At 43.3% G+C, this 16,428-nt stretch overlaps 1 protein-coding gene across 1 annotated transcript; it reads left to right on the forward strand.

Annotated features, from left to right (window-relative positions):
* Positions 1-4,883: 4,883 nt before the first annotated feature.
* On the forward strand, positions 4,884-14,451 carry TMX1 (thioredoxin related transmembrane protein 1). The gene is made up of 8 exons (XM_069783069.1): positions 4,884-5,070; positions 5,205-5,320; positions 6,124-6,169; positions 6,700-6,828; positions 8,474-8,519; positions 8,607-8,708; positions 10,486-10,555; positions 11,296-14,451. Exons 1-8 carry the CDS (start codon positions 4,928-4,930, stop codon positions 11,472-11,474), a joined length of 831 nt encoding a protein of 276 aa, XP_069639170.1. The 5' UTR covers positions 4,884-4,927; the 3' UTR covers positions 11,475-14,451.
* The last annotated feature ends 1,977 nt before the right edge of the window (positions 14,452-16,428 follow it).

Genomic DNA, 16,428 nt, shown 5'->3' on the forward strand with positions numbered 1-16,428 from the left:
CAGAAGGACTAGGCTGTTGGATGAGAACGTGCTTTCCCGTGGGGCTCCTCCAAGCGCAGTCCCCTGTGGAGGGGGGGTGTCTGCTAATCCTCCCCAACCGTGTGGAGTGTGAAAGCCATGTTCACAGGCACCAAGCCCAATCTGGCTTCTGGGAAGTCAGTGGCACCCTCTGTGGGTTTCAGTTTAGGCAGGTAGGGTTGAATTATTTCCCCTGATACAGAGGACTTTTCTGTAGGAGGAAGCACTGACGCGTGGATTGTCTTCCTGGAATGAAGTCCAGAGCTACAGAAAAGTAATTAGCTCTTGACTTTAATTCTTCTAACGATGAAGCCCAGAAAACTGTTCTGAGTGGAATTCTAAATGCCAACTTTCCCCAAAGGCTGAAGCCAGAAAACAGCCAAATAAATTAGGCAGGATCATTTTTTCTTCCTACAGCAGTACAAAATACAGCCCTAGGACTGCCTGGGGCATTCAGGGTGAGCCTCATTTCACCTTGGGCTTTAGGACAATGACTTCATGTCTCCTGCCTCATATGATTACACACAGGAAAGCTCTCTGCATAATCTCCTGGCATTTCATAAATGCAGGCTCTGTAAATGAGGTCAGGGCTCTAATGCTCTACCTCATCCAGGGACTGCAGAGCTTGGTCCGTGTTTTGAAATAATTACCTGGCCAGTACTCTGCTAGCTCCAAGTGGTCCTTCATAAGGTCAGCCCCAGGCGGGCAGCCTCTGTGGTCCTACTGCTCATTCGTCTGGTGTAGTGTTCAGCTCATCATCAGGACATGTAAGGGTACTTAAAAAAAAAGAAAAAAAAGAGAAAATACACAGAAATAGAGCTGGTTCCATTTGTCCACATTTCAGATATAGATGAATTAACATTCTGCAAAAAAAGAAAAGGAGTGGGTGAATTTGTGTGGAATTTTTTACAATGTTTTTGACTACTTACAGAAGTGGCTGAATTTGGAAAATTTGTTCATCTCTGTGGCTTTAGCTTTGGGGAAAATGTTGAGACGTTCAAGTGTTTTTGTCGTCTTTTTTTTTTTCCATTTTCAGCTCAAAAGAAAACAAAACCTAAAGGAAGCAGAGTCTTGCTACTCCCACTTCCACCTGTGGGATCTGATTTTCTGAGGCACAGATGTCATCAAGAAAAGGATGATTTCTTGATTACACAGGCATTTTTTGCTTTATCATCTTTCATCCTGTATCAAAAACAAACAGCTCTGTGGGCAGGAGAATGTATTGGCCTTGTTTGCTGGGCTCAGTGCCTCACAGCTGAACATCCCCTTGTCTGGCAAGTGTTCTTGCTGGCTGAAGCTTTCCCTGAGGTTAAGATACTCATAATTCCTTTTCCCTCTGTCAAACAATAATCTGAGCTTGTGTTTCAGCCTCTTTCTGTGCGTCAGTAGTACTCACTCTCTCTAACTGGACAACTCTTTTCATGAAACTTACAGAGATTTGATATTTTTGTAACCCCAACCTTGGCCAAAATGATGAGCAGTATTGTGGTTGGTTGTTGGGAGGAAGGACTGCAGACTGACCACAAAATTCCTTTTACCTCGGCTCCTTAGAAAAACAACCTAAAAACATGAGTAGGGGTATTACTAGACAAGGAAAAAGCCCTCCATGTTAACACCTTGAAAGATGACAGGGTGTCCCTAGCAGGAGAGCCAGGTAATTTCTAACCGAAGAGGATTTTCTTCTGAACCTTCAGTCTCTTCCCCATTTAGAAGCAGCCTCAACTCTGCCGCTGTGTGGCAGCGCTGAAAAAAAAACCATGAAAAAAAATCACTAACCAGTGAAAAAATCAACTCATCAGTGTGGAGCTCACCCCACCGGTTGGGAAAGCCTCCACTCTGCACTGTGGGGTCGATTTTACAACCAGGCATTTGCACCTTCTGACCTCCACCACCAGAACTTCGTCCCGCCAGAGGAGATGGGGTTTTGCAGAACTGCTTGGGGCTTTCTTGGAGGATGTGGACAGTCATCGGGGTTTGCCAAAAGGAAGGCTGTGGGCAGTCTGACAGCGGTCCCTGGAGCTCAGGAGAGTTTTCACCAGTGATCCCCACTTTCCCCTTTGAGTGGTGGTGCAATTGGAGGCTGACGTTGGTTGTAGAGGCAGGATACACTGCTCTCAGCACAGATCTCAGCAGACAAACTTGAATTTTAACACTAGCACAGCACCTCTAGCAGGCACAACCATGCATTTTTCCTCACTTCTGTACATGAGGAGGGGTGGACAAACTCTGCAACAGGAGAGAACATTAAGGACCTGTAGTAAAACTTACTTAACATGTGTTGGCCTACAATTTAACTCTTGCCACCCGCGCGGGGAAAGAGTGATGCCTAGGAGCCTGAGGGTCCTTCTTTAGATTCAGGACTAAGCAGAGGGGGACAGTGCCAAGATGGTCTTGGAGACACCTCAAGTTGGTCAAGGTCAGAGTCACGGGGCTCTGCAGCCTCGTGAATATAAAAGTATTTGGCGTTGCTCCTGCGAAGGAGTATCATACCTCTAAGGAAGCATGAGGGTAAGAAGGGGATTGGGCTGTGGTGACTAATGGATTAAACCAGTGTTGTCCCTCCACACTCTGCACATTTCTGAAAGTAAGACATAAAGCAACATTTTTTTTGCAAATCTCACGTCACAATAACAGAGCAGACACAGAGGAAGGGAAAATGGGTAGCATTAGGAGATGTGTTCAGTTCTTAAGGTCACTCAGAGCCATCTCGTATTTATTAGGTTATTAAATCTCTTTATTCTACTGTGAACCTTGAAAGACGAGGCAGACATTTCTCCATACAGCTTGGGAGGGCTGAGGTGAATAGGCTAGAGGAAGAATCCATAAAAGACATGGTCAAGGCTTTCTTGTTCTGAAATGCCTCAAAACTTTACAAAGAAACAAGACAATGTCAATGTAATAATAATGGAGATAAAAAGTAATTCACAACAGTCATTACCCTTAATATAGTTACTGGAACCAAGTGAAGGAGGTATGAAGTCATACTTTTCAGGGTCTTTCAAGCTGTTTCCATAGGGAGCCTGGTGTGCCTTTGAAGCTACTCTTTATTTACGGTGAATGCCTACCAGCTCCTTTCTCCTTCAGCCTGGGAGCATTAAATGGCAAGATCATTTTTCCTGTCTCACAGTTCCACATGTGCCCTTCCAGGTGGGACTTGGTCCAAGAAGAGCTCTCCTGTGGTGTCATCTAAAGGCTGTGTTGCAATTGCTTCTGTTGTTGCCTGTACACTGTCATGTTTTTTTCTCTTTTGTTAACCTGCACATGGATTAAATCAAATTCATCCTCCAAGCAGGTCATCTGTTTGGATGCACCGAAGAAAGGAACATTTAATTATCCTCTTATTCAGCATGAATAAAAGGTGGGATCATGCTTCTAGCCACTTTCCCTAGGATGCAGATCAAAGCCACATGGCTTGGTAGTCACCCAACCTCCGGTCCACATGGTAACGCAACACATTTGTTTATGCACTTATTCTTCAACGCATCTTAAATTACCAGGATGTGTAGTGCTGCCCTGAAGAACTGAAGACAGCTCGCCACATCTCATCTCATTACTGATGCAGAATGGAGGTATTCTTGGGTTATCAATAACAAATTTCAAAAATTCAGTTATGACTAAAATGGAATGGTGGTGAGCAGGAAGAGTGCTGCAAGCAGTGATTTATTACTGAACCCTGAATTGATGAATAACAAGCTTCATCAAGTCCTTAGTAATGCCTTAGTGTTCTTCCATATAAAGGAACATATACATTGTACTATAGAAAAGTTGCCAAAATTGAAAAAAAACCCCAAACCCAAACACTGATTTATTCTTTCCTGCACTTTCGGACCAGCTCTCTCCACCTGCCAAGGCCCTAAATTGTGGGGTACGAAATTATGGCAAAGGCCCCTTTGAAAAAAAGCAGGGAAAGAAATGATCCAGGCAGAAAAGGAAAGGTGACATTATCATACCACTCCTGACCAAGGGCTGGAAGAAACTTTGTGGCAGAGAAACTATGTGCATATGGAAAAAAAGAGGTTCCTTCCCTTGAAAAGCTGAAGGTGTTTGATAGACTGCAGTGAAATGATGTGGGATTTGCCTGCTTGTTACCAGTGACCTTTTTCCTGCATTTTGCTTGAGAACTAAGGACTCAAGTACTAAGTTACTTTCTCCTGTAACTAAAGATGTGGGAGAGGGAAGCAAGGGTTGGACGGAGGGGAAGCTGTTCTCATCACCTCACACAGCAGTTTCCTCACCTCACTGTGGGCCACAATCTGCCTCGAGTGCCCAGAGCTCTCTCCCATTCCTCGGGCGGGAAACGAGGCATAGGGGAATAACACAGCTATAATATTTGCTCTGGCTGCTTTTACTCCTGTGCAGCTGTTTGCCGTCAGGGCGTGAGAGGAGTTGACAGAAAAAGCCCGTACTGCCCACAGAGGGCCAGGCTGAAGGGCCGGGCTCCCGGTGGAGATGCCATCCCCTGCACAGCACCAAGGGGAAGCACTGGCTCTCCCCCACCACCCCGGGGCGATGCTGGGAGCGGGACTTGCCACAGAAAGGAGCCCCCGGCGCTACCTCCGCCGCCCACCCCACACCGCCCGTCACGAACATGGCGGGGGGGGAGGGTGCGGCTCCCTGTGAGGCGGCGGGGGAGGAACCGGCGCCTCCCATTGGCCAGGCCCGGTGTCCACCATCTCCCACAACTCGAGGCTCTATAGGCTGCCGCTCACCCTGAGCCCGCCCCCAGGTCTTCCCTGCCCCGCCCAAACAAGCGGCCGCAGAAACCTCTGCGGAGCGCTGGAGGAGCCAGGCGCGCATGCGCCAGGGCGTGGACGGGGGCGGAGCCAGTAGGACTCACGCCGTTAGTACCTCCCCTTCTCGCTCGCCGTCGCGGGAAGGCGGAAGCGTGCGCGGGGGCAGCGGGGACAAGATGGCGGCCGCCGGGCGGCTGTGCGCCCTGCTGTGCCTGGCGCTGGCGGCCGGCGCGGCCGCGCTGGGGAAGCGGAGCCCAGTGAAGGTGCTGTCGGACGGCATGTGGCGGGAGCTGCTGCAGGGCGAGTGGATGGTGGAGTTGTGAGTCGGGAGGGGGTCGCTCGGGCTGCTGGGGCCCGGAGGGGGGTGTGTGTGAGGGGGTCTCTCAGCGGCCCGCTCTGAGGCCGCGGGGGACCGAGCGGTGCCGGTTAGTGACAGACTTGTGCTGCTCTCAGCTATGCCCCTTGGTGCCCCGCCTGCCAGAACCTGCAGCCGGAGTGGGAGAAGTTTGCCGAGTGGGGCGAGGACCTGGAAGTGAATATTGCCAAAGTGGATGTCACGGAGCAGCCGGGTGAGAGTCTGGTGGGGACGGTTGTGCACTCCTAAACCCCCTCCCCGTGGCTTTGGGCTTCGGAGGGCTCGGGGAAAATGTTCGGTGCAAGCGTGTGGGCTTTTAGGAAATAAGCAGAATTAATAGCAAATAATAAAGATCTTTTACTGATCTCTACTGAAGGCAGATTGCGATGTGTTGCCTGAACGCTCTAGCCTTTCTTAACAGATAAAGGGAACAAGAAGATTTCTCTATAGAGTGATTTGGAGGATTTCAAGGAGATTTTGGGGCATACTTTTGAAGTGTCATACAGAGCAAAAATGCAGTTTCAGCATTCCCTGTAGTAGTACCTCCCTTTGTTGGTAAAAGGGAGTGCAAACAGTCTACTCTTCCTCAGCTGAAGCTCACTTCTCTGAATTGCCCTCATGTCTGTGTGGGAGTTCTAAAAATTGCTTTCACCATGCTGATACTTTTCTCCGAAGTCACGTAAGAATTTTTGAAACTCGCCTCACTTGTATTCTACAAGCACTGGAGGTTGCAGATTGTGGGAAAAGGAGAGCATCTCTCTCTGAAGGGCTACAGCCAAAATAGTCATGTAGAACAGTTGTCCCTGGACATCCCTTTTTCGCCATGGAGAAATTTTCTCGCTCTTTGTCCAGGGGCCTTTCTTTTAGACTGTGTGCAATACTTTGATATGCACAAGTTTGTGTTTGATTGCAATTAGAGATTAATACCTGGGGGAGCAGCTGTTTTTATTTTGGTGTGTAATAATGTTTCTTGCCTTTTCTTTTTCTACTATTCTGAAAATAACTGTTTTCTTACAGGATTAAGTGGGCGATTTATCATAACAGCTCTTCCTACCATCTATCAGTAAGTATGCAATGCTGCAGGATTTTTTAGAGAGACAACTTCTTTTTCCTTTCTTTGGGGGCAAATGAATAAGACTTGCCATGCTTTTTAAGAATGTAAGTTACTTTACGCAGAGACAACCACTGTCTTAACTGCTGTGACCTTACAGTACTGCCAGTTGATTTTTTTTTTTCTTTTCCCTTCAGGCCTTATTTATTCTGTCTTTTCACGAGTGTTTCTGTTTTGCAGTCTTTTCTCTGTAGGTTGATCTTAATGCAATTGTTTAGCCAGTCTATTAGGAAGATCATTATCTTTTTATGGAATCACAACCTGAAGCTAGCCAAGATACACGCGGAGTCAAGATTCTAGAAATAAGTGTAGTCAAGATTTTTGGAAGATGTTTTAGAGCTTGTATAATCTAAAGCAAAGTAAAACCTTAAATAAATAAATAAAAAATAAGCAAGGTGATGGGAGGGAAGGTGTTGAGTGGAAGCAAATGCTGCATGCTTGGACTGTCTAAAATAAAGGACTTTTTTTTGTTTGTTTTAAAGCTGTAAAGATGGAGAGTTCAGGAGATACCAGGGTGCAAGAACTAAAACTGATTTCATAAATTTCATCAGTGACCAAGAATGGAAATCTATTGAACCGGTTTCATCATGGTTTGGTCCTTCCTCTTTCCTGTAAGTTTTGGTGTGATTTTTATAATAATTTGCTGTCAAACATGCACACTTTAAGGACGTGCTGGGACAGGTCGTTAGGTGTGCCGCACCTGGTGCTGCCGCGTTGTTAACAGCTCATGCAGCAGCTCCGTGCTGCTAAGAAGTATGTGAACATGATGGGTGCGTAGTCATGCCTCCATCATCTGTGGGAGGATTGTGTGCACAAGCATAGCAAAGATGTCCTGAGCAAGGTTTACTTTAAGGCTTTGAATAGTTAGAGGTGGCTGTATTGTTTTACTAAACTTTTGTAGGTAACTTACTGACACTTGAAATTTTTCTTTTTGTTTACACAGTAGAAAGATGTTTTGCTCAGCTAAATTCTAGGAAATTAGCAATAAAAACTGGAAAATAATGTAGCAACATAGTTGTAAGATATGGGCTGGCTGTTTAAGAAGACATATCTGTAGCAAAGTTAAAAGCAGAGTGGAAGGATGAAGGTTACTTTCTGGAAGGAAAAGTGAAGTGGGAAGACTGTAGCCTGAGAAGAAACATGCTCTTTGGAATACTTTCTAGTTTTGTGGCTTTGAAGCGCTTTTAGTTGTTGCTGCAAGTACCGTGTGATGGTTTCAGAGTAGCTGAGTTACTGTGAGTGATGACGCACGGCAGGAACACCATTGGTTGAGGCAAATAAACCCAATTGTTAGTGGCTTTTCTTCTGTTAGAGAAATGATGGCTGAAACATCTGTGCTGTAGCACTGTTGAGTTCATAAAGTGTTATGCTATGTGAAACTTTATATTTTTTATGGCTCTTCTAGGAAGCTCAGCATTGCTACTTTGTCTACTCGCAATGCTATTTGAATCTTCAAACTGTATGGTTCATCTCCTCCAAAGTACTAACCCACACCAAGGAATGTGCGAAACAGGGTACTACTTTTAGGATTAATAAGTTTTCTATTAGAAGTGTGCAGTACCAGCTCCATTTTTTGTGCAAACTGAAACGGTGTGCAGGCTGCTTCTACGGCTCGCTCATTAGCAACTTACATTGGCTTCATGTTTCAAATTCTCCTTTCGGTTACAGACAGTGAATACTTAATGCTGTAGTTTCACAATAACAGGGAAATGTCAGAATTGGCACAGTATACATGGCAGATAGCCTAGTCTTTTTTGCTTGTATGGAAGATATGGCTAAACTTAAGTGTCTGAAGATCTCTCAGTTCTTATACGACCTGATGTTTTTTTAATAGGTTAATTTTTTGTTTTAATAAAATGTCCAGATGCTTAATTCTTAATATCTTCAACAGAGCTTCAGCTGGCTTCTCATAGACTGTTGGTCCAAATATAACTTGGAACATAAACAAAAGTAACTGAAATTCATGTGCCAGCAGGTGCAAGTCAGTGAAGTTTGTGAATTCGTAGTTGTCCATATGTGGAACGTTATACAAGCTGATGCTGGTACTGAAAGTAGCTTCATGGGAAATGAGTGTTTACTTAAGTAGAAGACAAAAGAGAAGATAAAAATCAAAGTAGTTAGAATGGAAACTAGACATGAGCAGAAAGTTGTTCAACATGGGACTAAATAATGACTAGTCAGGCAAACCAGAAGGTACAGGTATGTGACTGGCTTAAAGATGTTTTCAGTTACTTTTTTTTTTCTGCTTTGTTTCAGGATGAGCAGTATGTCAGCTTTGTTTCAGTTGTCAATGTGGATCAGGGTATGTGCTTAGGTCTCTACTTTATTTTATCTTAACAGATGTGGTATTCAGCTATTCTTGAAATGATTCTCTTGTCTTTTATTCCAGCATTGCCATGGCTATTTAACAGAAAATGTCGGGATACCAGCCTGGGGCTCATACGCTGTTTTTGCATTGGCAACTCTATTCTCAGGACTAATACTGGGACTTGTAAGTGAAGCACTTGAAACAGATTGGCTTGTGACTACTGTGTATTACACTAATGCTGCCTTTGCCTCAGTCTTTAATAATAAGACCAGTTGTTCTTGGGGTGCCCAGCCCGCTGAGCTGAAAGACAGGGACAGAAAGCAGAATGAAACCCCTGTAATCCAAGGGGAAATGGTTAGCAACCTGCTACACCACTTAGACACACACAGGTGTATGGGGCTGGATGGGATCCACCCAAGGGTGCTGGTGGAAGGGAGCTGGTGGAAGCACTGACCACGCTACTTTCAATCATTTACCAGCAGTCCTGGCTAACCAGGGAGGTCCCATTTGACTGGAGGCTAGCAAATGTGATGCTGATCTACAAGAAGGGCCAGAAGGAGGATCCAGGGAGCTATAGGCCTGTCAGTCTGACCTTGGTGCCGAGGATGGTTACGGAGCAGATCAGCTCGAGTGCCATCATGTGGCATGTACGGGACAGCCAGGCAATCAGGCCCAGTCAGCATGGGTTTATGAAAGGCAGGTCCTGCTTGACTAACCTGATCTCCTATGACAAGGTCACCTGCCTAGTGGATGAAGGAAAGGTTGTGGATGTTGTCTACCTGGAATTTATTAAAGCCTTTGACAGCATTTCCTGCGGCATTCTCCTGGAGAAACTGGCTGCTCATGGCGTGGATGGGTGCACTCTTTGCTGGCTGGATGGCCGGGCCCAAAGAGTGGTGGTGAATGGAGTTAAATCCAGTTGGCAGCCAGTCATAAGTGGTGTTCCCCAGGGCTCAGTATTGGGGCCAGTTCTGATTAATATCTTTACCAGTGAACTGGACGAGGGGATTGAGTGCACCCTCAGTAAGTTTGCAGATGACACCAAGTTGGGTGGGAGTGTTGATCTGCTCGAGGTCAGGAAGGGTCTACAGAGGGATCTGGACAGGCTGGATCGATGGGCTGAGGCCAATTGTACAGGGTTCAACAAGGCTCAGTGCTGGATCCTGCACTTGGGTCACAACAACCCCATGCAATGCTACGGGCTTGGGGAAGAGTGGCTGGAAAGCTGCCCGGTGGAAAAGGACCTGGGGGTGCTGGTGGACAGCCGGCTGAACGTGAGCCAGCAGTGTGCCCAGGTGGCCAAGAAGGCCAACGGCATCCTGGCCTGTATCAGAAATAGTGTGGCCGGCAGGACTAGGGCAGTGATCGTCCCCCTGTACTCAGCACTGGTGAGGCCACGCCTCGAATACTGTGTCCAGTTTTGGGCCCCTCATGACAAGAAAGACATGGAGGTGCTGGAGAATGTCCAGAGAAGGGCAGCGAAGCTGGTGAAGGGTCTAGAGCACAAGTCTTATGAGGAGCGACTGAGGGAACTGGGGTTGTTTAGCCTGGAGAAAAGGAGGCTGAGGGGAGACCTTATCGCTCTCGACAACTACCTGAAAGGAGGTTGTAGTGAGGTGGGTGTCTGTCTCTTCTCCCCAGTAACTAGTGATAGGACAAGAGGAAGCAACCTCAAGTTGTGCCAGGGCAGGTTTAGATTGGATATTAGGAAAAATTTCTTCACTGAAAGGGTTGTCAAGCACTGGAACAGGCTGCCCAGGGAAGCGGTTGAGTCACTGTCCCTGGAAGTATTTAAAAGACATGTAGACGTGGTGCTTAGGGACACAGTTTAGTGGTGGCCTTGGCAGTGTTAGGTTAACAGTTGGACTCGATGACCTTAAGGGTCTTTTCCAACCTAAATGATTCTGATTATAATTTGCAGGATGTTTGGAGGTTTAAACTTGTCTTTGTTTGTTTTCAGATAATGGTGTTCTTAGCAGACTGTATCTGTCCATCCAAAAGGCACAGACCACCACAGTACCCTCATTCAAGTAAGCCCACTGTATACTTCTAATTCAGTGAAGCTGTTTGGTAAATCATTTAATAAGTATCAGTATGTAACTTGTGTCTGCAGGACATGAGATTTAGCGTAGAAGTTTACACTTGTGATTGATGCTTTGCTTTACCTGCAGCTTTTTGCCTTTAGGGTTTATAGTGAGTTTGTATTTTGTATTTAGCTAAAGCTAAAGTATTTTTAAAAAACTTTTTTAGGAGATAGAAAAAATGTTTTTACAGCATTTTCATACCTGCAAGATAAGAAATTCCATATGCGCAGGGAGATAAAAGTTTTGAGTGGAGCTCTTAGTGTTGCTAAGCTGGGGGTTTGCTTAAGTTTTAGGGGCAAAGTGAGGATTAAAAGTGAACTTGCGTTTCTGTGGATAGTAAGTGATTCAGTTTGGGGTTAGTCTCTGGAATTTTTCAAGGTAATCTTAAGTCGTGGAAGAACATTTGAATGCTGGTTTATGGTTTGTAGGAACCGGAGTAATTTTTTCAAAGCTGGATGAAGTTTTCTATTACCTTGTCTAGGTAATCTGTTAATACTTGACCTGTGGGTAACTTCATGTTAGCAACAATTCTACCTAGGATAGCAGTTTAAGCGACTGATACTGGAAAGTGCTAGCTGGATTAAATTAATTAAAATTCTGCGCTAGCCTGTGATGTTAAAGAAAAAAGTGTATTTCACATGGTAATGGTATTTGTTTGTGTGTGCATGTTTTCTTTTCTCCTTAAGGAAAGCTAGCTCCTGAGTCAGCTCAGCTGCTGAAAAAGCTGGATGAAGAGCAAGAAGCAGATGAGGAAGATATCTCAGATGATGAAACAGAGGGTAAAGAGATGTCCAACAGAAACTCGTCACCAAACACTGTAAGGCAGCGCCCAGTGAACCCTGCTGCTACAATGGATAAATCTTAGGTTTGTTTGCATGCAGGATTAGTGTTTGAGTCACCAACTCAAAAGGAGATAAATGTCAAATCCTTCAGGTTCAAGAGAAGAATGACTCCTGTCATGGTAATATTGATGCATTTTTTTGAATTTAGAAAAAAAAAAAAGCATCTTTGGCATAAGGTATTCAAAACTAAAACATGCTGTTGCAAATGGCTGAAACTTCTCCTGTCTGTGTGCAGAGAAGTACCAAGAAATAATTTGTGGCTTCCTGAATCACTTGTTCTATAGGGATTATTTTTTTTAACAGAATGTAAACCAGTGTACTTGTTGCATTAGGGAACATTAGCAAGGAAAATGCACTAACCTGTTTGCTGTTAAAGCATTCAAAAAGATTTCTCAATATATATCTTACCTAGTTGTGCTCTGAAGAAATGCTGAGGGGAAAAGTTCCTTCGGTTATTAAGGGACACGGTCCAGGCTTTTTATGTGACAAGAACTTCTGCTTTGTGCTATGACAATGAGTGCTACAAAACCCCCAGTCTTTCTTCTTCCAAAGAGATGAAAGTTGCTATCGTCATTCAGAGGAACAGAAGCTGCCCTCTGAACAAAAGCTAGAGAGCTTGTCTTTGCCATCCTCCCAGATGGAAGTTACCACAAGCACTGTGTAGTGTGGATTCTCTGGCTGACCAGAAGCCTGCTATTTGCATCAATTTCTTTTAGAAAAGGCTGTAGAAAATAGTGTGTGCTTCTTGGCAAAGTAATTCTTCTCTAGAAAAAAAATTACAAATAGCACCATGAAGTCTTGTTTGTCTCAATGACTCTGATTCAGATGGGAATAGTTTACATGCAGGGTTCTCTGCTGAGTGTAGATCCTATCCGTTCATCCTGCTGGATGGCAGTAGGACTCTGCTTATTTTTAATACATTGTCAGTGATTTCTGCTTAATCAAATTTTACTGCAAGTCCAGTCAGGCTGTACCTGGTCTGAAGTTGAAATAACTGCTTCTTAATTTCTTTTACAGAAAGTCATCTTTTCTGTTTTGACAAAACCATCTTGAAACAATTATCCTAATTCTTTCTTTAAACAACTGTAGTCTACTGTTTTCTGTATGGTATTTGTTTTCACTCTGTGTAGAAATAAAAAGAATGCACGTGCGCATTGGACCACTGTTATCTTGCATCGCTTGTAAAGAACTTTCCCTATTCTTTCAGTTACTTTCCAAAATATTTGCAAGGGAGGGGTTAGCCTAATGATGAGCATGCTTAAATTTTTTTTGACAAGTCTGTTCTTGCTGGTTTTTTTTCATTTTGTTTTGAGGGGTTTTGTTTGGTTTTGGTTTTAGTTGTTTGGGGGTTTTTTACATTGTTCATCTGAGTGGGTTTGCAGGACTGGCAGTTGGTAAAACTGTCAATAGTAAACTTGGTTGTGAGTAATTAAGACTGCAAACATGGAAATGCTCTTGATATTTTCAGCGCAGCCTGGCTCTCTAAAGCCAGGCTCCCCTAGTAATTAGTAAGAAGACAGAGCATCAGACAAGGTGCTCGTAATGAACTCTGTGGGATATGAAAGAAACATTGCAAAAAACATTATTCAGAGCTCTTGCAGGTGAATCAGCTTGTAAAGCTGTTAAGAATACACCAGGGTTTTTTGTCAGTCTTGAATGCTTCTTTGTAAGTTGCATTTTAAGTGTATCTGTTGGGTCATTATTCATCCTCCATGTTACGAATGGAAAAAAGCGATTCAGCTATCCAAATATCTGAGTGGATCTTCCAACAAGTTCTTGGATGAGTAAGAATGAGTTACTATGTAAGATTCCTGGAACTTCCTCCTTGGACTTTTTTCTTTCTTTTTTTCTTTTTCTGAACACTGGTGCTCTGGAATGACTTATGACTTCAGTGCTGGGTTATGAGTTAGGAAGATAGAACTGATGCTTGAAAGGGTCCTTTTGGTTAAAAACCAAGTGTTCCTGTCATTTTTAAATATCAGACTTTTCCTGGAGTTTGAATGAAGACCACTGTGCACCGTAAATGCCCTTAGGGTGTTGGTCTTGTTGGATTGCCTTAAATTCTCTAAAAGTTTAGCTCTTAGCTGTTGTCACTAGTAAAATAAAGCAATAAATCCGTGATATACTAAGGAGAACTAGTAGTACTGTCTTTTGATAAGTGGTGTATTTTGTTAGTTTGGAGAGGGCTTGATGAGACGGGACACAGGAATGCTGTATGCTGTTGTTGTGTTGAATTGTTTTAAAAGCTGAACTGTATGGGCTAACTCCACTTGGAATATATTTAAATGGAGCTGTTATAAATGCAGGGTTTTCTAATTTTTCAGTTACTTTAAAACTGTTTGTGCAATATAGAAAGTATATAATGATAACTTTTGGCTAACTTTTAAAAGAACAAACAACCTTTTTTTTTTCTTGCTGTAATTCTAGACTCCTGGTTTAATAAGAACTTCTAGCACTAATTTACCTTGCCTTTACCTTCTGCGCACCTACCTTTTCTTACTGCCTCCCTGCCTTAGGCAAGTAACCAAATTCCAAACCTGCCTCCTAGTCGTAAGTGTTCCCAGTTGCTGGAATCCAGCCTCTGTGTGGCAGACCTATGCTTGTGATTAGTGTAACTTCTGCAAGTTCTGTTTCGATTATCCATAGGCAGCCTGTGTTTGCCGATCTCTGTAAATCTTACAATTCGTATTTTTAATAATGTTATGGTTTTGTCCTGTGAATATTTAAGTTTCTTGATATTTTTTTTAAAAATCTGTATTCCAAAGATGTTTACTGAGGCTGAGCGAAGGTTGCAATGTAACAAATGTGAGTAAGAGCCTGTCCTTTGTGTGTATTGATGATGCTTGAATATCAGTTTTGTAAAAGTCAGACTGCCCTTTCCATATCATCACCTTGACCGAGCATGTCCTGTTTCATTCCAGAAGGAATTAATTAACTGTAATAATACTTTTTTTAATGTTTCAGAGAGTCTTCAAGTAAAAAATAACCACCAGCTTTGGATTCCTCTGTGTGTGTCTTTTTTTTCTTTTTTGTTTGTTTGTTTTTGTTTTAAGACAGTATCTTGCTGTGAAACAGTGAAGCAAAACTGCAGGTATTTCCATGGGGGAAAAATTGTTATAACACTATACCTAACAAACCATTTGTGATAAGTCTTTTTGAAAAGATAAGTTCAAATAATACTTCAAACTAAAGCTGCACTGAGGTACTTGTGTTTTCTAGTTGAGTCTGGGTTGGGTACCTCATGGTAGTGTGAGCTGACCACTTACTGTTTTGGTTAGATGGTTTGGGAAGGAGCTTTCGTGCATACCAGGCCTAGACAGCAATGGTAATAAAATGCAGTCTTGAGTTGCAAAATGAGTGTAGGCTGGAGGTGACATATGATATTTAAAATTCAGTGTTGTAACTTTTTTTGTGTTTGCATAAAATGCATGGAAATCATTTCAGCTACAGATGGACTCCTACCCTCTTCCACCTACACACTGTATATCAAATCTTAACAGCTGAAGGGGTCAACACTGGTGACTTTATCTTGGAGTGGGAAGCTTAATTGAGAATTGTATGAGTTCTGAAACGAAAGAGGCTACTTGAGGAGGAAACAAATCCAGACAAGGTACACTCAAAGTGCTCCTGAGTAACAGCCCAGTGCAAACCTTGCCATCAGAGAGTCTGTCTTGCCTGTTCCCCTGCTCTTTCCTCCATCTCTTCTCTTATGAGTGAGTATTGAGAATGTGGTAGCTCTGCATGTCACCTCTCAGTCTGAATGCATGGAGTTTTCTGGGGAAGCACAGTAGTACTCTTGCAGTTCCTCCCCAACAGGAATGAGGAATATGTATTGCCTGGGGAATTTAGTGGATGCTCATACAAGCCTAACTTCCCTACTCTTCCACTCAATATATTATGTATAACAGAAAATAATAGCCAGTCCAAAGTTAAAAACAAGGAAAAATTTAAACTGAAGTATATTTAGATAGTTTCAATTGTTGGGTCTAGCCTGATGAGAAACAAAAAAGCAACTGTATGCTTAGCTGGCAATTGGTGTGTGCCAGATAGCCAAAGTCAGCCGTAGATCTGGTTTCTAAATGAATAGCTTCAGTTATGACAAAGATTGATTGGGAAGGAGAAATTAGAGTATGCTATAGCACTGTTTCAGTGTTTAGAAACACCAAAGTACAATGCCAATATTAATTTTAAGGCTTCTTTGTCTAAAGAAGAGGGAATCTGTTTCCTGCAGCTGTCTTATCTCCTTGTTTGCATCAGCTCAAGTTCTTGGTTTGACCTGAACAGCATCACCTTTGGCTCTTCCCTGAATTTTATTTCTGGCCACTGGTCCAGCTGATGCCCGGCAGTCCACTCCTGAGTCAGCTTTTCTTTACCTTGCTGAACTCCTTGTCTTGCTGTGGGCTTTATTAACTTCAGTAACTTTCTAGAAGAGATTCTGCCTCAGTCTGCCCTTTTTCCTCACTTTTCCATACTTAGCTCTTTAAAACTGTCCAGATACAAGTTTCTTTTCTATTTAGTATTGCTTATAGAAATTCTCTTAATTCCAAGGCAGATCCAGAAAGCCAACTCTGAGGTATGCATCTGATGTTTAATAGCCATCTTTAATCTGCAAAAGGAGTAAATATATTTCCTTTACCTGTTGAGATGCTTGAGTACATACATATCCCTGTTGTAGCACTTCTTGTATTTGACCTTAACTTCTCGCATGCATAAGCCAGCCTTCTAAAAAGCCTCTAGAACCCTATTCCTGGCAATGCTATAGCCTGCATACTGCAATCTGCTTTCTGCTCGTGTCCTACTGATGCTTGTTCTGTGCTGTGACAGTAGTTTCAAACTAATGAATCTCTCTTAAAGAGGTTCATTTATAAGCTAAATTATGCCTCCTATATCAAGGAGTTTAAAAAATGCTAGATGAGAAACCATTAATACAAGATCATCATTAAAGATAATGTTTTTGTTAGCTGTACTTTTCCTTCC

The sequence above is a fragment of the Haliaeetus albicilla genome, chromosome 5, assembly GCF_947461875.1.
Source record: "Haliaeetus albicilla chromosome 5, bHalAlb1.1, whole genome shotgun sequence".
Taxonomy (NCBI): Eukaryota; Metazoa; Chordata; class Aves; order Accipitriformes; family Accipitridae; genus Haliaeetus; species Haliaeetus albicilla.

Bases quoted from the DNA above. Each gene is read 5' to 3' on its own strand.
- TMX1 (XM_069783069.1), top strand. From the start codon at position 4,928: ATGGCGGCCGCCGGGCGGCTGTGCGCCCTGCTGTGCCTGGCGCTGGCG. The intron at 5,071-5,204 runs GTGAGTCGGGAG...TGCTGCTCTCAG, and splicing joins GGCGAGTGGATGGTGGAGTT to CTATGCCCCTTGGTGCCCCG. The intron at 10,556-11,295 runs GTAAGCCCACTG...TTTCTCCTTAAG, and splicing joins ACCACAGTACCCTCATTCAA to GAAAGCTAGCTCCTGAGTCA.